Here is a 23,622-nt window from a genome sequence, read left to right on the forward strand (position 1 = left end):
TATCATTCTGTAAAATCACAGGGATCTGGGCCTGTTCCTGGGAGATCAGTGTATAATTCTGTATATCATTCAGGAAGGTGTTCTTAATGTTTGGTATACCCAGTGTTTTACAGTTGGCAAATTGTGAGGTTCCGAACTGGGCAAATTGTGAGGTTCCGAACTGGGCAAATTGTGAGGTTCCGAACTGGGCAAATTGTGAGGTTCCGAACTGGGCATGTGAGACTGTCTCCTCTTATGGTATAGTGATGTGATGATTTACATTATAATAACTTTAGTTCAAAATACAGATACATTGCTGTTATTCTGTATTTTCAATGAAATGGTTTAGCTTTCATTCTCTTTTATTTCAGGGGGAGAAAGAAATGTCTCATGATGATGGACCGAGGTGGGACATGAATTCATTTTCCACTTGTTATTGCACCCTTGCAGTACTACTCTGTACTACACTCTACCACAATACTATGATCCTAATATTCTGAATGTTATGGTGATTATTTATACAGTGTGAAATTGTGTGAAATGTTGTTAATGGTGCAACATTAACATATTTAAGGAATAATTTTTCTCGTACGCCAAATTATAGTTAGTTACTAACTAGAAAAACTGTGTAAAATAATGAATTTAGCATTGCATGTCTATCAACAAACTAACAATTCATAATGGTATTGTTTTGTACCCCTGACCAGGACGTTCCAAGACCAGCTGGCGGAGAAGGTCCGGCCCTTCATAGACTTAATGGACGACATGAGATCCATAGGGATAGATAAGGAGCTGCCACTGCCAACCATTGCTGTGGTGGGAGACCAGAGTTCAGGAAAGAGCTCTGTGCTTGAGACCCTTTCTGGGGTGGCGCTGCCCAGAGGGACCGGTGAGATTCGGTATTGTTTTCTGAATATATAAAAAAACAATTAAAATCAATATTAGCATTTTAAATGTCATTCCTAAATCACCCAAAGTCTCTGAAAGTGATTGTGTAGCTTTGACATGATTTGGGCATTGACTCGTTTTTGGTTCGAAGATGCTGAAGTTGGCGATTGATGCCAGTGGCTAGGTAAACAACCGTGAAGCAGGTTTTCACACTGTCCTTGTCCATAGACGAGGTCAGGAAACAGACAGTACAATAGGACCACAGAGACACGGATATTACTGAAATGTTTTGAACCTTTCTAGATTACCACAGCAAAACTTTACAGAAAATGTTAACTGTACATGAGTTTTCTAACCATTTATTCAGACACTGTAAATGTCTGACATGCTTTCTGAACATTAGAGCAACCTTGCAGAAGTTATATATTTATCATGAAATTCATGTCCCGGTCCATTTTTGACTGTACTGTCATATTGATTGTTGCATTGATTGTTCTGTAATACAGTATAATGATCTGTCATTGGTACTTCCTTGTTTCCAGGTATTGTCACCAGGTGCCCACTGCTACTTAAACTCTGTAACGACAGGACAGTGAAATGGGATGCTGTCATCTCATACGGAGGGAAAATCATTGAATTTGACGAACCTTCAGAAGTAGTTAGACATGTTGAACAAGGTAAGATGGGAACGAACACACACAAACACAGAGATACCCACAGACACACACACAGAAACACCCACACAGACACAGAAACACACACAGACATATTATTCTATACTGTACATTAACCATAGGAGGCTCCTCAGAGGAGGAAGGGGATGACCATCCTCCTCAGTGAATTTCAGAAACATTTAAAACGTATATTTTTTTAAATAAAACTATACTAAATTTAGCCCTATGTCCACCCAATCAAAGGATCAGAGAATGAATATATTACAGAGTGCATAATCTGCAGCTAGCTAGCACTGCAATACATAACATGTGGCGAGTAGGTTATTGAAATAGAGAGAAAGAGAGCTAGCTATATTTCATATTATTTTCACTTTCACTTGCTTAGCTTGCGAAGTTAGCTAGCTAGTTTAGCCCACTCAGACACCAGGCCCAAACAGAGAGTGATGGCTATGGCTATCCAACGAAGTAACTCCTCCATGTCAAGGTAAGTTTAATAAATTGTTAGCCACTGATTCCCTCCCGATGTAACTGCTAAACTGCTTGCTGCTGACTGAACACTGCTGTGTTCAGTCAGTTGTTGTACTGCATGTTGTACTGCATGATTGTAGCAGGTTTACTAACGTGTTAGCTCTAGTAGCTATGTTGACTATGATGATATAATATGGTGACAACGATGTCGGCTGTGTGTAGCGCTGATATGAAGGTTTGGCTTGGAAAGGTTTTTTCGGCTGGTCACAGACAGCTGATGTGTTGTGCACTGAAGTCCACAAGCAAAGGGTAAAGGTGAGAGGAAGGGAGCGCGTAGATGGGAGGAGGATGTATACATACAATGATCAAAGGGATCATGCTGTTTGTATTTGGCTGCTCTGAAAGTGAACTGTGATTGCCTGTGATCAGGGGTGTTTTCATTCCACCAATTCTGTTGAAAAATGTTTCTTAAACGGACGCAAACGGAAACAAAACAAGGATAAACATACCTGAATTTGTCCAATATAAACTTTCGTTTGCAACTGTTGGACTAATGATAACACCCTATATCAGCTAGATGCAGGCAAGAGTGTGCAAGATGGTATTGAATGTGTCGGTGTCTGTCACCTTGACTACTAAACATTCTCTCAACATCTGCACCTGCGTTGTAAACTTTCATTCATAGGCTAGGTTGTAGTATGATGAGTATGGTGTAGTAGCCTAAACCTATCAGAGTTACATTGAACTGGGTGAATGGAATATGAATGACAGTCATGCAATAGGTTGTAATAGAAATATATATAAATATATATTGTTCTTAAATCTTAAACGGCACATACTGCCACTGACATTGACATATCTATTATAATTTAACTACAGAATATATACTATTATAATAAGATTAGTTCTATCTGGGTATAAGACAGACAAACAAACAAACAATAAACTCATCAATATTTTCCCATTGATTTAACAGCTCAGAACACGTTAGCTGGAAAGGGAGTGGGGATATGTGAAGACCTGATCACTCTAAAGATCACATCCTCCACGGTGTGTGACCTCAGTCTGATTGACTTACCAGGGATCACCAGGGTGGCAGTGAAAGGACAACCAGAAGACATTGGAGTCCAAGTAAGTCTGTCGTTAGAGTGTATAGCTTTTGGACACTTTGTCCAGTACGTTGTTTGGTTATCTCATGACTCTTGGTTCTCATCTCATGATTCACTAAGGATGAATTGTTTTAGCCACGTGTACAGACTTTATACCATAATTGCTAGCAAGGTACATGTAGCTATGATGGTTGATTCTGGTGAAAGGCACTTTGAATGTGTTGACGTTGAGGAAGGTTGAGCGTCAGAACCATGAAGAACAGAGTGCTGTCACGCACGCTCTTCCTCCCTGGCGCCAGGCTACCCGTCATCATACAAACATGTTAACAACATTACGCCCAGCTGCGCTCATTGAACTCACCTGGACTCCTTCACTTTGTTGATTACCCCTTCTATATCTGTCTGTTCCTTGGTTGTGTTCCCTGTGTCTGCATTGTGTTTGTAATGTGTTCCTGTCCAAACGCTGTTCCTGTTCCGTTTCATGTCCATCAGTTATTAAACCTTCACTCCCTCTACCTGGATCTAATCTCCTGCCCTACCAAGTGCCCCACACAGGGTCTGATACCCTCTCATAACCTTCACTCCCTCTACCTGGATCTAATCTCCTGCCCTACCAAGTGCCCCACACAGGGTCTGATACCCTCTCATAACCTTCACTCCCTCTACCTGGATCTAATCTCTTGCCCTACCAAGTGCCCCACACAGGGTCTGATACCCTCTCATAACCTTCACTCCCTCTACCTGGTTCTAATCTCCTGCGCTACCAAGTGCCCCACACAGGGCGATATCCCGGTAACAAGCGGTCTGATACCCTCTCATAACCTTCACTCCCTCTACCTGGTTCTAATCTCCTGCCCTACCAAGTGCCCCACACAGGGCGATATCCTGGTAACAAGCGGTCTGATACCCTCTCATAACCTTCACTCCCTCTACCTGGATCTAATCTCCTGCCCTACCAAGTGCCCCACACAGGGTCTGATACCCTCTCATAACCTTCACTCCCTCTACCTGGATCTAATCTCCTGCCCTACCAAGTGCCCCACACAGGGTCTGATACCCTCTCATAACCTTCACTCCCTCTACCTGGATCTAATCTCTTGCCCTACCAAGTGCCCCACACAGGGTCTGATACCCTCTCATAACCTTCACTCCCTCTACCTGGTTCTAATCTCCTGCGCTACCAAGTGCCCCACACAGGGCGATATCCCGGTAACAAGCGGTCTGATACCCTCTCATAACCTTCACTCCCTCTACCTGGTTCTAATCTCCTGCCCTACCAAGTGCCCCACACAGGGCGATATCCCGGTAACAAGCGGTCTGATACCCTCTCATAACCTTCACTCCCTCTACCTGGATCTAATCTCCTGCCCTACCAAGTGCCCCACACAGGGCGATATCCCGGTAACAAGCGGTCTGATACCCTCTCATAACCTTCACTCCCTCTACCTGGTTCTAATCTCCTGCCCTACCAAGTGCCCCACACAGGGCGATATCCCGGTAACAAGCGGTCTGATACCCTCTCATAACCTTCACTCCCTCTACCTGGTTCTAATCTCCTGCCCTACCAAGTGCCCCACACAGGGCGATATCCCGGTAACAAGCGGTCTGATACCCTCTCATAACCTTCACTCCCTCTACCTGGATCTAATCTCCTGCCCTACCAAGTGCCCCACACAGGGCGATATCCCGGTAACAAGCGGTCTGATACCCTCTCATAACCTTCACTCCCTCTACCTGGATCTAATCTCCTGCCCTACCAAGTGCCCCACACAGGGTCTGATACCCTCTCATAACCTTCACTCCCTCTACCTGGTTCTAATCTCCTGCCCTACCAAGTGCCCCACACAGGGTCTGATACCCTCTCATAACCTTCACTCCCTCTACCTGGTTCTAATATCCTGCCCTACCAAGTGCCCCACACAGGGTCTGATACCCTCTCATAACCTTCACTCCCTCTACCTGGTTCTAATCTCCTGCCCTACCAAGTGCCCCACACAGGGCGATATCCCGGTAACAAGCGGTCTGATACCCTCTCATAACCTTCACTCCCTCTACCTGGATCTAATCTCCTGCCCTACCAAGTGCCCCACACAGGGCGATATCCCGGTAACAAGCGGTCTGATACCCTCTCATAACCTTCACTCCCTCTACCTGGATCTAATCTCCTGCCCTACCAAGTGCCCCACACAGGGCGATATCCCGGTAACAAGCGGTCTGATACCCTCTCATAACCTTCACTCCCTCTACCTGGTTCTAATCTCCTGCCCTACCAAGTGCCCCACACAGGGCGATATCCCGGTAACAAGCGGTCTGATACCCTCTCATAACCTTCAATCCCTCTACCTGGATCTAATCTCCTGCCCTACCAAGTGCCCCACACAGGGTCTGATACCCTCTCATAACCTTCACTCCCTCTACCTGGTTCTAATCTCCTGCCCTACCAAGTGCCCCACACAGGGTCTGATACCCTCTCATAACCTTCACTCCCTCTACCTGGTTCTAATCTCCTGCCCTACCAAGTGCCCCACACAGGGTCTGATACCCTCTCATAACCTTCACTCCCTCTACCTGGTTCTAATCTCCTGCCCTACCAAGTGCCCCACACAGGGTCTGATACCCTCTCATAACCTTCACTCCCTCTACCTGGTTCTAATCTCCTGCCCTACCAAGTGCCCCACACAGGGCGATATCCTGGTAACAAGCGGTCTGATACCCTCTCATAACCTTCACTCCCTCTACCTGGTTCTAATCTCCTGCCCTACCAAGTGCCCCACACAGGGCGATATCCCGGTAACAAGCGGTCTGATACCCTCTCATAACCTTCACTCCCTCTACCTGGTTCTAATCTCCTGCCCTACCAAGTGCCCCACACAGGGTCTGATACCCTCTCATAACCTTCACTCCCTCTACCTGGTTCTAATCTCCTGCCCTACCAAGTGCCCCACACAGGGCGATATCCCGGTAACAAGCGGTCTGATACCCTCTCATAACCTTCACTCCCTCTACCTGGTTCTAATCTCCTGCCCTACCAAGTGCCCCACACAGGGCGATATCCCGGTAACAAGCGGTCTGATACCCTCTCATAACCTTCACTCCCTCTACCTGGTTCTAATCTCCTGCCCTACCAAGTGCCCCACACAGGGCGATATCCCGGTAACAAGCGGTCTGATACCCTCTCATAACCTTCACTCCCTCTACCTGGTTCTAATCTCCTGCCCTACCAAGTGCCCCACACAGGGTCTGATACCCTCTCATAACCTTCACTCCCTCTACCTGGTTCTAATCTCCTGCCCTACCAAGTGCCCCACACAGGGCGATATCCCGGTAACAAGCGGTCTGATACCCTCTCATAACCTTCACTCCCTCTACCTGGTTCTAATCTCCTGCCCTACAAAGTGCCCCACACAGGGCGATATCCCGGTAACAAGCGGTCTGATACCCTCTCATAACCTTCACTCCCTCTACCTGGATCTAATCTCCTGCCCTACCAAGTGCCCCACACAGGGTCTGATACCCTCTCATAACCTTCACTCCCTCTACCTGGTTCTAATCTCCTGCCCTACCAAGTGCCCCACACAGGGCGATATCCTGGTAACAAGCGGTCTGATACCCTCTCATAACCTTCACTCCCTCTACCTGGATCTAATCTCCTGCCCTACCAAGTGCCCCACACAGGGTCTGATACCCTCTCATAACCTTCACTCCCTCTACCTGGATCTAATCTCCTGCCCTACCAAGTGCCCCACACAGGGCGATATCCTGGTAACAAGCGGTCTGATACCCTCTCATAACCTTCACTCCCTCTACCTGGTTCTAATCTCCTGCCCTACCAAGTGCCCCACACAGGGCGATATCCTGGTAACAAGCGGTCTGATACCCTCTCATAACCTTCACTCCCTCTACCTGGTTCTAATCTCCTGCCCTACCAAGTGCCCCACACAGGGCGATATCCCGGTAACAAGCGGTCTGATACCCTCTCATAACCTTCACTCCCTCTACCTGGTTCTAATATCCTGCCCTACCAAGTGCCCCACACAGGGCGATATCCCGGTAACAAGCGGTCTGATACCCTCTCATAACCTTCACTCCCTCTACCTGGTTCTAATCTCCTGCCCTACCAAGTGCCCCACACAGGGCGATATCCCGGTAACAAGCAGTCTGATACCCTCTCATAACCTTCACTCCCTCTACCTGGTTCTAATCTCCTGCCCTACCAAGTGCCCCACACAGGGCGATATCCCGGTAACAAGCGGTCTGATACCCTCTCATAACCTTCACTCCCTCTACCTGGATCTAATCTCCTGCCCTACCAAGTGCCCCACACAGGGCGATATCCCGGTAACAAGCGGTCTGATACCCTCTCATAACCTTCACTCCCTCTACCTGGATCTAATCTCCTGCCCTACCAAGTGCCCCACACAGGGCGATATCCCGGTAACAAGCGGTCTGATACCCTCTCATAACCTTCACTCCCTCTACCTGGATCTAATCTCCTGCCCTACCAAGTGCCCCACACAGGGCGATATCCCGGTAACAAGCGGTCTGATACCCTCTCATAACCTTCACTCCCTCTACCTGGTTCTAATCTCCTGCCCTACCAAGTGCCCCACACAGGGCGATATCCCGGTAACAAGCGGTCTGATACCCTCTCATAACCTTCACTCCCTCTACCTGGTTCTAATCTCCTGCCCTACCAAGTGCCCCACACAGGGCGATATCCCGGTAACAAGCGGTCTGATACCCTCTCATAACCTTCACTCCCTCTACCTGGATCTAATCTCCTGCCCTACCAAGTGCCCCACACAGGGCGATATCCCGGTAACAAGCGGTCTGATACCCTCTCATAACCTTCACTCCCTCTACCTGGATCTAATCTCCTGCCCTACCAAGTGCCCCACACAGGGTCTGATACCCTCTCATAACCTTCACTCCCTCTACCTGGTTCTAATCTCCTGCCCTACCAAGTGCCCCACACAGGGTCTGATACCCTCTCATAACCTTCACTCCCTCTACCTGGTTCTAATCTCCTGCCCTACCAAGTGCCCCACACAGGGTCTGATACCCTCTCATAACCTTCACTCCCTCTACCTGGTTCTAATCTCCTGCCCTACCAAGTGCCCCACACAGGGCGATATCCCGGTAACAAGCGGTCTGATACCCTCTCATAACCTTCACTCCCTCTACCTGGATCTAATCTCCTGCCCTACCAAGTGCCCCACACAGGGCGATATCCCGGTAACAAGCGGTCTGATACCCTCTCATAACCTTCACTCCCTCTACCTGGATCTAATCTCCTGCCCTACCAAGTGCCCCACACAGGGCGATATCCCGGTAACAAGCGGTCTGATACCCTCTCATAACCTTCACTCCCTCTACCTGGTTCTAATCTCCTGCCCTACCAAGTGCCCCACACAGGGCGATATCCCGGTAACAAGCGGTCTGATACCCTCTCATAACCTTCACTCCCTCTACCTGGATCTAATCTCCTGCCCTACCAAGTGCCCCACACAGGGTCTGATACCCTCTCATAACCTTCACTCCCTCTACCTGGTTCTAATCTCCTGCCCTACCAAGTGCCCCACACAGGGTCTGATACCCTCTCATAACCTTCACTCCCTCTACCTGGTTCTAATCTCCTGCCCTACCAAGTGCCCCACACAGGGTCTGATACCCTCTCATAACCTTCACTCCCTCTACCTGGTTCTAATCTCCTGCCCTACCAAGTGCCCCACACAGGGTCTGATACCCTCTCATAACCTTCACTCCCTCTACCTGGTTCTAATCTCCTGCCCTACCAAGTGCCCCACACAGGGCGATATCCTGGTAACAAGCGGTCTGATACCCTCTCATAACCTTCACTCCCTCTACCTGGTTCTAATCTCCTGCCCTACCAAGTGCCCCACACAGGGCGATATCCCGGTAACAAGCGGTCTGATACCCTCTCATAACCTTCACTCCCTCTACCTGGTTCTAATCTCCTGCCCTACCAAGTGCCCCACACAGGGTCTGATACCCTCTCATAACCTTCACTCCCTCTACCTGGTTCTAATCTCCTGCCCTACCAAGTGCCCCACACAGGGCGATATCCCGGTAACAAGCGGTCTGATACCCTCTCATAACCTTCACTCCCTCTACCTGGTTCTAATCTCCTGCCCTACCAAGTGCCCCACACAGGGCGATATCCCGGTAACAAGCGGTCTGATACCCTCTCATAACCTTCACTCCCTCTACCTGGTTCTAATCTCCTGCCCTACCAAGTGCCCCACACAGGGCGATATCCCGGTAACAAGCGGTCTGATACCCTCTCATAACCTTCACTCCCTCTACCTGGTTCTAATCTCCTGCCCTACCAAGTGCCCCACACAGGGTCTGATACCCTCTCATAACCTTCACTCCCTCTACCTGGTTCTAATCTCCTGCCCTACCAAGTGCCCCACACAGGGCGATATCCCGGTAACAAGCGGTCTGATACCCTCTCATAACCTTCACTCCCTCTACCTGGTTCTAATCTCCTGCCCTACAAAGTGCCCCACACAGGGCGATATCCCGGTAACAAGCGGTCTGATACCCTCTCATAACCTTCACTCCCTCTACCTGGATCTAATCTCCTGCCCTACCAAGTGCCCCACACAGGGTCTGATACCCTCTCATAACCTTCACTCCCTCTACCTGGTTCTAATCTCCTGCCCTACCAAGTGCCCCACACAGGGCGATATCCTGGTAACAAGCGGTCTGATACCCTCTCATAACCTTCACTCCCTCTACCTGGATCTAATCTCCTGCCCTACCAAGTGCCCCACACAGGGTCTGATACCCTCTCATAACCTTCACTCCCTCTACCTGGATCTAATCTCCTGCCCTACCAAGTGCCCCACACAGGGCGATATCCTGGTAACAAGCGGTCTGATACCCTCTCATAACCTTCACTCCCTCTACCTGGTTCTAATCTCCTGCCCTACCAAGTGCCCCACACAGGGCGATATCCTGGTAACAAGCGGTCTGATACCCTCTCATAACCTTCACTCCCTCTACCTGGTTCTAATCTCCTGCCCTACCAAGTGCCCCACACAGGGCGATATCCCGGTAACAAGCGGTCTGATACCCTCTCATAACCTTCACTCCCTCTACCTGGTTCTAATATCCTGCCCTACCAAGTGCCCCACACAGGGCGATATCCCGGTAACAAGCGGTCTGATACCCTCTCATAACCTTCACTCCCTCTACCTGGTTCTAATCTCCTGCCCTACCAAGTGCCCCACACAGGGCGATATCCCGGTAACAAGCGGTCTGATACCCTCTCATAACCTTCACTCCCTCTACCTGGTTCTAATCTCCTGCCCTACCAAGTGCCCCACACAGGGCGATATCCCGGTAACAAGCGGTCTGATACCCTCTCATAACCTTCACTCCCTCTACCTGGATCTAATCTCCTGCCCTACCAAGTGCCCCACACAGGGCGATATCCCGGTAACAAGCGGTCTGATACCCTCTCATAACCTTCACTCCCTCTACCTGGATCTAATCTCCTGCCCTACCAAGTGCCCCACACAGGGCGATATCCCGGTAACAAGCGGTCTGATACCCTCTCATAACCTTCACTCCCTCTACCTGGATCTAATCTCCTGCCCTACCAAGTGCCCCACACAGGGCGATATCCCGGTAACAAGCGGTCTGATACCCTCTCATAACCTTCACTCCCTCTACCTGGTTCTAATCTCCTGCCCTACCAAGTGCCCCACACAGGGCGATATCCCGGTAACAAGCGGTCTGATACCCTCTCATAACCTTCACTCCCTCTACCTGGTTCTAATCTCCTGCCCTACCAAGTGCCCCACACAGGGCGATATCCCGGTAACAAGCGGTCTGATACCCTCTCATAACCTTCACTCCCTCTACCTGGATCTAATCTCCTGCCCTACCAAGTGCCCCACACAGGGCGATATCCCGGTAACAAGCGGTCTGATACCCTCTCATAACCTTCACTCCCTCTACCTGGTTCTAATCTCCTGCCCTACCAAGTGCCCCACACAGGGCGATATCCTGGTAACAAGCGGTCTGATACCCTCTCATAACCTTCACTCCCTCTACCTGGTTCTAATCTCCTGCCCTACCAAGTGCCCCACACAGGGCGATATCCCGGTAACAAGCGGTCTGATACCCTCTCATAACCTTCACTCCCTCTACCTGGATCTAATCTCCTGCCCTACCAAGTGCCCCACACAGGGCGATATCCCGGTAACAAGCGGTCTGATACCCTCTCATAACCTTCACTCCCTCTACCTGGTTCTAATCTCCTGCCCTACCAAGTGCCCCACACAGGGTCTGATACCCTCTCATAACCTTCACTCCCTCTACCTGGTTCTAATCTCCTGCCCTACCAAGTGCCCCACACAGGGCGATATCCCGGTAACAAGCGGTCTGATACCCTCTCATAACCTTCACTCCCTCTACCTGGATCTAATCTCCTGCCCTACCAAGTGCCCCACACAGGGCGATATCCCGGTAACAAGCGGTCTGATACCCTCTCATAACCTTCACTCCCTCTACCTGGATCTAATCTCCTGCCCTACCAAGTGCCCCACACAGGGCGATATCCCGGTAACAAGCTGTCTGATACCCTCTCATAACCTTCACTCCCTCTACCTGGTTCTAATCTCCTGCCCTACCAAGTGCCCCACACAGGGCGATATCCCGGTAACAAGCGGTCTGATACCCTCTCATAACCTTCACTCCCTCTACCTGGATCTAATCTCCTGCCCTATCAAGTGCCCCACACAGGGTCTGATACCCTCTCATAACCTTCACTCCCTCTACCTGGTTCTAATCTCCTGCCCTACCAAGTGCCCCACACAGGGTCTGATACCCTCTCATAACCTTCACTCCCTCTACCTGGTTCTAATCTCCTGCCCTACCAAGTGCCCCACACAGGGTCTGATACCCTCTCATAACCTTCACTCCCTCTACCTGGTTCTAATCTCCTGCCCTACCAAGTGCCCCACACAGGGTCTGATACCCTCTCATAACCTTCACTCCCTCTACCTGGTTCTAATCTCCTGCCCTACCAAGTGCCCCACACAGGGCGATATCCTGGTAACAAGCGGTCTGATACCCTCTCATAACCTTCACTCCCTCTACCTGGTTCTAATCTCCTGCCCTACCAAGTGCCCCACACAGGGCGATATCCCGGTAACAAGCGGTCTGATACCCTCTCATAACCTTCACTCCCTCTACCTGGTTCTAATCTCCTGCCCTACCAAGTGCCCCACACAGGGTCTGATACCCTCTCATAACCTTCACTCCCTCTACCTGGTTCTAATCTCCTGCCCTACCAAGTGCCCCACACAGGGCGATATCCCGGTAACAAGCGGTCTGATACCCTCTCATAACCTTCACTCCCTCTACCTGGTTCTAATCTCCTGCCCTACCAAGTGCCCCACACAGGGCGATATCCCGGTAACAAGCGGTCTGATACCCTCTCATAACCTTCACTCCCTCTACCTGGTTCTAATCTCCTGCCCTACCAAGTGCCCCACACAGGGCGATATCCCGGTAACAAGCGGTCTGATACCCTCTCATAACCTTCACTCCCTCTACCTGGTTCTAATCTCCTGCCCTACCAAGTGCCCCACACAGGGTCTGATACCCTCTCATAACCTTCACTCCCTCTACCTGGTTCTAATCTCCTGCCCTACCAAGTGCCCCACACAGGGCGATATCCCGGTAACAAGCGGTCTGATACCCTCTCATAACCTTCACTCCCTCTACCTGGTTCTAATCTCCTGCCCTACAAAGTGCCCCACACAGGGCGATATCCCGGTAACAAGCGGTCTGATACCCTCTCATAACCTTCACTCCCTCTACCTGGATCTAATCTCCTGCCCTACCAAGTGCCCCACACAGGGTCTGATACCCTCTCATAACCTTCACTCCCTCTACCTGGTTCTAATCTCCTGCCCTACCAAGTGCCCCACACAGGGCGATATCCTGGTAACAAGCGGTCTGATACCCTCTCATAACCTTCACTCCCTCTACCTGGATCTAATCTCCTGCCCTACCAAGTGCCCCACACAGGGTCTGATACCCTCTCATAACCTTCACTCCCTCTACCTGGATCTAATCTCCTGCCCTACCAAGTGCCCCACACAGGGCGATATCCTGGTAACAAGCGGTCTGATACCCTCTCATAACCTTCACTCCCTCTACCTGGTTCTAATCTCCTGCCCTACCAAGTGCCCCACACAGGGCGATATCCCGGTAACAAGCGGTCTGATACCCTCTCATAACCTTCACTCCCTCTACCTGGTTCTAATCTCCTGCCCTACCAAGTGCCCCACACAGGGCGATATCCCGGTAACAAGCGGTCTGATACCCTCTCATAACCTTCACTCCCTCTACCTGGTTCTAATCTCCTGCCCTACCAAGTGCCCCACACAGGGCGATATCCTGGTAACAAGCGGTCTGATACCCTCTCATAACCTTCACTCCCTCTACCTGGTTCTAATCTCCTGCCCTACCAAGTGCCCCACACAGGGCGATATCCCGGTAACAAGCGGTCTGATACCCTCTCATAACCTTCACTCCCTCTACCTGGTTCTAATCTCCTGCCCTACCAAGTGCCCCACACAGGGCGATATCCCGGTAACAAGCGGTCTGATACCCTCTCATAACCTTCACTCCCTCTACCTGGTTCTAATCTCCTGCCCTACCAAGTGCCCCACACAGGGCGATATCCCGGTAACAAGCGGTCTGATACCCTCTCATAACCTTCACTCCCTCTACCTGGTTCTAATCTCCTGCCCTACCAAGTGCCCCACACAGGGCGATATCCCGGTAACAAGCGGTCTGATACCCTCTCATAACCTTCACTCCCTCTACCTGGATCTAATCTCCTGCCCTACCAAGTGCCCCACACAGGGCGATATCCCGGTAACAAGCGGTCTGATACCCTCTCATAACCTTCACTCCCTCTACCTGGTTCTAATCTCCTGCCCTACCAAGTGCCCCACACAGGGCGATATCCCGGTAACAAGCGGTCTGATACCCTCTCATAACCTTCACTCCCTCTACCTGGATCTAATCTCCTGCCCTACCAAGTGCCCCACACAGGGCGATATCCCGGTAACAAGCGGTCTGATACCCTCTCATAACCTTCACTCCCTCTACCTGGATCTAATCTCCTGCCCTACCAAGTGCCCCACACAGGGCGATATCCCGGTAACAAGCGGTCTGATACCCTCTCATAACCTTCACTCCCTCTACCTGGTTCTAATCTCCTGCCCTACCAAGTGCCCCACACAGGGCGATATCCCGGTAACAAGCGGTCTGATACCCTCTCATAACCTTCACTCCCTCTACCTGGTTCTAATCTCCTGCCCTACCAAGTGCCCCACACAGGGCGATATCCCGGTAACAAGCGGTCTGATACCCTCTCATAACCTTCACTCCCTCTACCTGGATCTAATCTCCTGCCCTACCAAGTGCCCCACACAGGGCGATATCCCGGTAACAAGCGGTCTGATACCCTCTCATAACCTTCACTCCCTCTACCTGGTTCTAATCTCCTGCCCTACCAAGTGCCCCACACAGGGCGATATCCTGGTAACAAGCGGTCTGATACCCTCTCATAACCTTCACTCCCTCTACCTGGTTCTAATCTCCTGCCCTACCAAGTGCCCCACACAGGGCGATATCCCGGTAACAAGCGGTCTGATACCCTCTCATAACCTTCACTCCCTCTACCTGGATCTAATCTCCTGCCCTACCAAGTGCCCCACACAGGGCGATATCCCGGTAACAAGCGGTCTGATACCCTCTCATAACCTTCACTCCCTCTACCTGGTTCTAATCTCCTGCCCTACCAAGTGCCCCACACAGGGCGATATCCCGGTAACAAGCGGTCTGATACCCTCTCATAACCTTCACTCCCTCTACCTGGTTCTAATCTCCTGCCCTACCAAGTGCCCCACACAGGGTCTGATACCCTCTCGTGGATTAATCACATAAGTCGCTCAAAGGCTTGCATCCTGACCGCTTTGTCACATTCTTCTTCCTTTTTTTGCTAGATCAATAATCTCATTTCGAAATTCATAAAGAATAAGAGAACCATTATTTTGGCGGTGGTACCATGTAATGTTGACATAGCAACAACAGAGGCTCTGAAAATGGCACAACAAGTGGATCCTGAAGGCACAAGAACTCTGGGTAAAGAAATTGTATATACGGATCTATTTTTTTATACGGTTTTGGTATTAGTAAAGTTATCATCATCTTTTTAATTTGTCTTCAAGCCATTCTGACAAAGCCAGACCTGATAGACCCGGGAGCAGAGAATAATGTGTTGGAAATTGTCCACAATAGAGTCATCTTTCTCCGTATGGGCTATGTCATTGTGAAATGTCGTGGTCAAAAGCAAATTGATGAAAACATGTCAATAACCCGTGCGATTGAGGAGGAGTTGGAATTCTTCCAAAATCACGAGCACTTCAGGTAAAATGTGTTCTTGCCATGTGTTAAGTAAACTTGCATCTTTGTTTTTGATGGCTTTACATCTGAAAATGTTCAGGGCCCCAAACTGTGGATTTCAGGATTTTATGAAAAATAATATTTTTCCAGATATCCTTTGAGAGTAGTTCCATATAGTGTTGATGAATGAGAGTCCCTCCCTTCTCTTACATTTCTGCAAATTGTACTTTTTAACATTCAAAATCAAATGGCTAAATGATCCTTGGTATGATCATAAAACAGTTCCATACGTTAGCTTAGCACATATCTCTAGCTGAAACAGATGGACTTATTTTTTGGTATGTATTATGTTAATTAGATATCTGTGGGGGCGTGACCATTGTAGGCCAAAGGTTTTACCATACCAGGTTATGGCCAATTGTTGGGATGAAATACTGTGTTTGTTATATTTCTCTCCCTTGCAATGTATAGATCCCTCGTGCGTGAGGAGAAGGCAACCACCAAGTGCCTAGCCAAAAAGCTCACCAATGCCCTGGTCAAACAGATCAAGGTTAGTCCAACCACATACCCTACAGTTATCTGTTCCCCCTACACCCAGTGCACACTGGAAAACATGTGGTCTGGTACCTATTAACTTGTTGCATGTTTGCTCCTGGTCAGACTCATCTGCCCCAGATGTCAGAGAAGATAAAGGAGCAGCTGGGGGAGGTAAAACATTCGTTGAGTAAATTAGAGGGCGGGCCTCCCCTTGAACCTGAAGAGAAGAGGAAGTACCTCATTCAGTTGAGTACATATTTCACCTTTCTGTCTTTCAGCTTCGTAAACTTCTTCTTTTGTACAACATTTCTATAAAAACGTATGATTTAGGGTTGGAAGCCATACTGTTGCACAGTAGTCCAGGTGTGTTATTGTCATGGTTTGGTAAATTGTCAGGATAATGTTCTATAGAGAATTTGGGCAATGGTACCTGGTGTAAAGGCATCAGCTCTGTTGCACATCCTCTGCCATTTGGATTGGTCAGATTTGCAACACAGCATTTAAATGTTCTCCTCTCCCACTTCCTCCACTCTCCTTCCTTAATTTCCCCTGATTATGTTTGTCACCAGGTTAAACAATACTTTACCTTGACAGCTGATTTTACGAAAACAATTGGACAAGCCACTGTAAGACAGTTCTTGTTTAATATCTTTAGAAGACGTAAGGATGGATGGGTCTTGTGGAGACATTTTATTAGACAGTCATCTAAAATACCTAGATATTAAACATTTTAACAGGTTTCATTGTGTTATGTTTCCTTCTTCAGGTCATAACAGATTTCAATGAGCAGATTACCCAACTGTCCAAAGGGGATATTATCGTTGAGGAGAATCTATTTGAGCTCATGCGAAAGGAATTTACAGAGTGGATGGAATGTCTCAAAAATGCCAAATCACATTGTAGGTACAATTTGAATAGCCCGGATATTGCTCATCATAATACATTGTATAACCAATAAATATTTATGTTTCTAAATATCCATAATATTTACTGATATAATTATTATACTACTAATAGCTATGTCATACAACAGTGATTATAATCTCCAATAAATGATTGACATTGTTTTCCTGAATTTAGACCACGAAGTAGTGCAACAAGTGGTGGATGAATATGATCAGGAGCACAGGGGAAGTGAGCTGCCAGGATTCAGTAACTACAGGGTATTTCAACATGTTGTTCAGAAACTAGTGGCTGAACTTAAGAGACCAGCTATGTCGACACTACAGACAATCAGAGGTAAGTGACCAAAACCCATGGTCATGTCTACTCCATCTCTCCCCCTCTGGCGCTTCTTGTCACCAGTTTATTCATTAGTACGCACGCCTGTCACTATCGTTACGCGCACCTGCGCCTCAAACTCATCTGGACTCCATCACCTTCCTGATTACCTCCCCTATATTATCTTTCACTCCTTTAGTTTTTTTCCGCAGGCGTTATTGTTTCTGTTCTGTGTTTCTGTCTGTACTACTCATGTTTCTTGTTTTGTTTCATGTTGATTTGTTTATTCTATTCACTTCCTGTACTTGCTTCCTGTTTATTAGTGTACATGTTATAGAAATACACCTCACCAAAGAGAAGGAACAGGGTTTTCTGGGGCTTTTTTACTGGTGACATTTGGTCCAAGTGCAACTGCCGAAGCAACCGGGGATGCTTCAGCTGGCTTGTCAGGCTTCCCATTGCCAAAGCTACTTGGGATTCCTCAGCTGGTTCGTCAGGCTTCCATTGCCAAAGCTACTGGGGATGCCTCAGCTGGCTCTTCAGGCTTCCATTGCCAAAGCTACCGGGGATGCCTCAGCTGGCTCGTCAGGCTTCCATTGCCAAAGCTACTGGGGATGCCTCAGCTGGCTCGTCAGGCTTCCATTGCCAAAGCTACTGGGGATGCCTCAGCAGGCTCGTCAGGCTTCCATTGTTGAAGCTACCATTGGATGCCTCAGCTAGCTTGTCAGGCTTCTATGATTCTGCTGGCTCAACAGGTTCTCTAGCTCGTCAGGCACCCATGTCTCAGGCGGCTCTACAGGTTCCTGCGCCTCAGCCGGCTCTACTGGTTTCCATGCCTCTGCCGGCTCTACAGGTTCCCGCGCATCAGCCGATTCTACTGGTTCCCGTTCTTCAGCTGGCTGAACAGGTTCCTGCGCCTCAGCCGGTTCTACAGGTTCCCTAGCCTCAGCCGGTTCTACTGGTTCTTGTGCCTCAGCTGGCTCTACAGGTTCCCGCGCCTCAGCCGGTTCTACAGGTTCCCGAGCCTCAGCAGAATCGACCGGCCTCTGCTCCTGGTCCTCGGTACCATCCCTCTGATCGGCGTCCTGCGGCTGGAACAGCGCATGGCAGGGAGGGGGTACTGTCATGTCTACTCCCGCTCCGCCTCTCTGGTGCTCTCTGTCACCAGTTATTTCATTATTACACCTTATTGTTTCTGTTCCTGTGTTTCATGTCTGTACGCTAATCGTGTTTCTTTTTTTGTTCCATGTTCGTTTATTCATTAAATTCACCCCCTGTACTTGCTTCCTGTTTATTAGCGTACACGTTACAGCCCTAGGGTCGATGTGTTCTTCCAAAAGCCCCTTTATTGTACATCATTCATGGGTCTCTTATGGTACTTCTGACAAGACAAACATGCCTATTATATTAAGCATTAACACCCAAGAAAGCAGGTATTGGTGAATCACACCCCCAACCACACCATCAGGGCTGAAGTGGAGCACGTCGAGAGCATTAAGTTCCTCCGTGTCCAAAAGGCTAATGAGTTAAAGTGGTCCACACATGCCCACAGTAATGAGTATGGCGAGAAAGCACCCCCTCAGGAGGTTGAAAAGCTTTGTCATGGGCCCTCAAATCCTCAACAAAGTTATACAGCTGCAACATTGAGAGCATCTTGACCAGCTGCAAGCTACCAGCCCGGAAAATTGTTAAAGACCACAGCCACCCAAGCCATAGACTGTTTTCTCTGCTTCTGCACGACAAACGGTTCCTGAACAGGCTCCAGAACAGCTTCTATCCCCAAGCCATGAGACTGCTAACTAGCAAACAAAATGGCAACCGGACAATCTGAGTCGACCCCTTTATTTATTTGTATCTTTGCACCATCTCTATGCACGCTGTCACGCCAACACACACACACACACACACACACACACACACACTCTGTCAGAACTCTACAGATGCACACACACGGTCATTCCATCATACACATGCACACACTGTCACTCCAACACACACACACACACACTTCATTTTCTCAACCACGTAACATCTACACACATTTATACTGACTCTAAACACACACAAACAGATGCTACTCTGTTTATCATATACCCTTATGCCTAGTCACCTTACCACCATACATACAGTATCTAACCATACCACTTCAGTATCCCTTCACATTGTTCATATGGTACTGGAACTGACCCTGGAACTGTCCCTGTATATAACTACTGACCCTGGAACTGTCCATGTATATAACTACTGACCCTGGAACTGTCCCTGTATATAACTACTGACCCTGGAACTGTCCATGTATATAAGTACTGACCCTGGAACTGCCCATGTATTTAACTACTGACCCTGGAACTGTCCCTGTATATAAGTACTGACCCTGGAACTGTCCATGTATACAGCTACTGACCCTGGAACTGCCCATGTATTTAACTACTGACCCTGGAACTGTCCCTGTATGTAAGTTCTGACCCTGGAACTGTCCATGTATACAGCTACTGACCCTGGAACTGTCCCTGTATATAGCTACTGACCCTGGAACTGTCCCTGTATATAGCTACTGACCCTGGAACTGTCCCTGTATATAGCTACTGACCCTGGAACTGTCCCTGTATATAGCTACTGACCCTGGAACTGTCCCTGTATATAGCTTACTTAATTTCTCGCGTTCTTCTTCTTCTTCGTGTTTTTGTCCTACTTGATGTAATTTTTAGGACTTTATTGTTGGGTTTAGAGTTTGCAAGAACGGCATTTCATTGTACTTTTGCACGTGACATTTGAACTTTAAAATGACTAAATAGGACATGTTGAAGGGATTGTTCACTCAAATGACAAAATGACATATTGGTTTCCTTACCCTGGAAGCAGTCTATGGACAAGGTGTGACATCAATCCATGCTTTGGTTTAATATACCTGTTTCCATTTTTCACTCTTCATGTACAAATGATCCTAATGTATCTCAAATTGATTGTGTAGCTCAATGAAGTTACTCAATGATTGTTTGGACATGAAGCACAAACAAATTATAATATTGGGATTATTGACTTGTAAATTGGCTGAACTATCCCTTTAAATAAAAACGTTTTGTGGAATATATTTACCAAATACATTTGTCTCTTTTAACATTTCTTTGCCAAATACATTTGTTTTGGTTTTTCAGACATGGTGCAAAAGCAATTTGATCATTTGTCCAGCGAGAGCTTTAAGAATTATCCTTATCTTCATCTGGTCTCAAAGGTAATGACAATTGTAAACTGTTAAGCGCTCTGACATGATAATCATACAATTCTCTATGTTGTGATTTTAGGCTAAAATTAAATTCTTAGTTAGTGGCACTAGCAGGAAGAGAGAGAAACATGAGGCAAAGCAGCACTTAAAAATCACAATACATGTTTATGAAGAATTACAATTGACATGTTGTCCCATGTTGGATTGTAGCTTGAACTGTTCAACAGACACTTAGATCATGTCGAACTGAACTTTGTTCTGAAACAGTAACAATATTTCACTGCCTCCCTGCATCCAAGATTCTTTATGTCTTCATGGAATCTTCATCTTTGTTTGAACTCAGAAAAACATTGAAACAATCCAGGAAAAGCAGTCAAACATTGTGAAGGAGAGGATCGTGGAGCAGTTTGAGATGGAGATGCAGGTCTACACACAGGATGAAATCTTCAACAAACAGAGTCGAAAGGAGGGAACAGCAGAAGGCTCAGATCACGACACCAGGAGCAAGTACCCTGGGCTGCTCAAGGCATACTATGAGGTACAATGCAACACATCTACTGTGCAGTATGTATAGAATGTTCCAGAAATAAAATATAATTTACTAAACGTGCAGCTAACATAAAACTGGCATGTTATGTAGCTTGCTTATCGACAAACTCACACACTTTCTCATCACAAATGCTGAAGCTCCAGATACTCAACTAGTCTAAAGAAGGCCGGTTTTATTGCTTCTTTAATCAGGACAACAGTTTTCAGCTGTGCTAACATCGTTGCAAAAGGGTTTTCTAATGATCAATTAGCCTTTTAAAATGATAAACTTTGATTAGCTAACAGAACGTGCCATTTGAACACAGGAGTGATGGTTTCTGATAATGGGCCTCTGTACGCCTACAGTATGTAGATATTTCCAGCTACAATAGTCATTTACAACATTAACAATGTCTACACTGTATTTCTGATCAACTTGATGTTATTTTAATGGACAAAAAAAATGTAAAAAACAAAGACATTTCTAAGTGGCTCCAATCTTTTGAACGTTAGTGTACATTATATAGCTCTGCTCCAGTCTGTACAATGAATCCATGACATCATCAATGGGATGATCAGATCTGTAATTAATACCTTAAGACAATTGTTTCAAACATACATTGTTGTGGCAGGGTTGCATTATGGTATATTGCATTTTGCAGACCTATCAAACTCTGAAGTCTATATGTTCACCTTGCTGAGTCTTTGTTGTCATTTGGTAATCATTTGGTTGCCTTGTGGCCATCTCATCACTTCTAGCCCTCACTCTCCATCCCACCTCACCTCTCTCGCAGATTGTGGTGCAAAGACTGGCTGACCAGGTACCCATGCTGATCCGTTACTTCATCCTGAAGCAGTCAGCCAAGATTGTGTGCAGTGAAATGCTGGATCTGCTACACAGTGATGACACTGATAACATCCTACAGGAGGATTCAGAGATCGGACAGTATCGTGCAAAGTTGCAGGCCCAAGCGGATCGCCTTATACTGGCCAATGACAAAATCAGCAGCCTCTGAGAAGGTGATGTCTTTTCAGTTACAAAATCAGCATCCTCTGAGTAGGTGATGTCTTGTCAGTTACAAAATCAGCATCCTCTGAGTAGGTGATGTCTTTTCAGTTACAAAATCAGCAGCCTCTGAGTAGGTGATGTCTTGTCAGTTACAAAATCAGCATCCTCTGAGTAGGTGATGTCTTGTCAGTTACAAAATCAGCAGCCTCTGAGTAGGTGATGTCTTGTCAGTTACAAAATCAGCATCCTCTGAGAAGGTGATGTCTTGTCAGTTACAATATTCAGAGATCTTGAAAATTAAACCGATTTATAGAAGTATAACCAGATTGTTGGAAAGGTCACTTTCGGCTAAATGCTATTTATTTAAATAAGATGTATTTTGTATATTTTTTATTCAACAAATGTATAAGAACGGCTAAGATCAGTGAGATAATGTAGAGACGACCCCAGTGAAATCCTACAGGAGAAACCAGATTTCGGCCGGAAACGTAAAAGGTTGTGGGACCAAGCGGATCGTCTTTGACTGGCCAATGACAAGCGGATCGTCTTTGACTGGCCAATGACAAGCGGATCACCTTGGACTGGCCAATGACAAGCGGATCGTCTTTGACTGGCCAATGAAAAGTGGTTCATCTTTGACTGGCCAATGACAAGCGGATCACCTTGGACTGGCCAATGACAAGATTAGTAGACTGTGGTTGACAATTTGTCAATGCAGAAATTCTGAGATGTTGCCAACAAAGCCTGCAATAATTATACCTGCATTTATCAGCATACAGGACATTTTATATGGTGGGCATCTCTACATTTGATCAAAAATGTGTTTAAAAGAAAATGATGTGACAGTTGTATCATCACATATCTGCATTGTGTTTTATGTTTTCATCTCAAAATGTCCTGAGGAAATATGTGAAGATGGTTGATAACATTATATAAAGTGACAATCGAAATGAATGTTGTATCCATTTTCTGATTGGTCAGAGCAGATCAATGTTGAGAATAATTGTATAATGGCATTATAATAACTTGACGGCTGTTTTATTAAACGTGTTGAGGATCAGCGTGGCGGTTGTGTTGTTACCTACCCTTACCACCTGGGGACGGCCCGTCAGGAAGTCCAGGTCTAAGATGCAGAGGGAGGTGTTTAGTCCCAGGGTCCTTAGTTTAGTGATGCGTTTTTGAAGGCACAATGTGTGGTGAGGATGTCAGGTTCCTCTGCAATTAGTCCAGGTCTAAGTTACAGAAGGAGGTTTTTAGTCCCAGGGTCCTTAGTTTAGTGATGCGTTTTTTTTTTGATGCGTCTTCATTTGGACATTGAAGTGAAATTGTGTATATTTGGCCCCAAACATTTTTTTTTTAACGAAGTCAAATGAATGTACTGTGTTCAAGGTTTCATGATGCTTGTCTGTAAAGCAAAGTAGATAATTTTAAGATTGTTCCTAATCGAACATCTCTGGAGAGACCTGAAAATAGCTGTGTAGCAATGCTCCCCATCCAACCTGACACAGGGGATCTGCAGAGAAG

The 23,622-nt window shown here is 47.3% G+C and overlaps 1 protein-coding gene across 1 annotated transcript; it reads left to right on the forward strand.

The window, feature by feature from the left end:
- The first annotated feature begins 350 nt into the window (after nt 1–350).
- On the forward strand, nt 351–23,302 carry LOC110520644 (interferon-induced GTP-binding protein Mx). Its single transcript, XM_036975323.1, has 14 exons — nt 351–385; nt 687–868; nt 1,410–1,544; nt 2,986–3,140; nt 15,181–15,319; nt 15,406–15,604; nt 16,052–16,130; nt 16,241–16,362; nt 16,448; nt 16,884–17,016; nt 17,198–17,356; nt 20,494–20,570; nt 20,905–21,099; nt 21,884–23,302. The coding sequence occupies exons 1-14, from the start codon at nt 363–365 to the stop codon at nt 22,103–22,105; spliced, it is 1,821 nt and encodes a 606-aa protein (XP_036831218.1). The 5' UTR covers nt 351–362; the 3' UTR covers nt 22,106–23,302.
- Nucleotides 23,303–23,622: the final 320 nt, after the last annotated feature.

This window comes from Oncorhynchus mykiss, chromosome 3 (genome assembly GCF_013265735.2).
Source record: "Oncorhynchus mykiss isolate Arlee chromosome 3, USDA_OmykA_1.1, whole genome shotgun sequence".
Classification (NCBI taxonomy): domain Eukaryota; kingdom Metazoa; phylum Chordata; class Actinopteri; order Salmoniformes; family Salmonidae; genus Oncorhynchus; species Oncorhynchus mykiss.

Bases quoted from the DNA above. Each gene is read 5' to 3' on its own strand.
- LOC110520644 (XM_036975323.1), top strand. From the start codon at position 363: ATGTCTCATGATGATGGACCGAG. The intron at 386-686 runs GTGGGACATGAA...ACCCCTGACCAG, and splicing joins TCTCATGATGATGGACCGAG to GACGTTCCAAGACCAGCTGG. The intron at 21,100-21,883 runs GTACAATGCAAC...CCTCTCTCGCAG, and splicing joins TGCTCAAGGCATACTATGAG to ATTGTGGTGCAAAGACTGGC.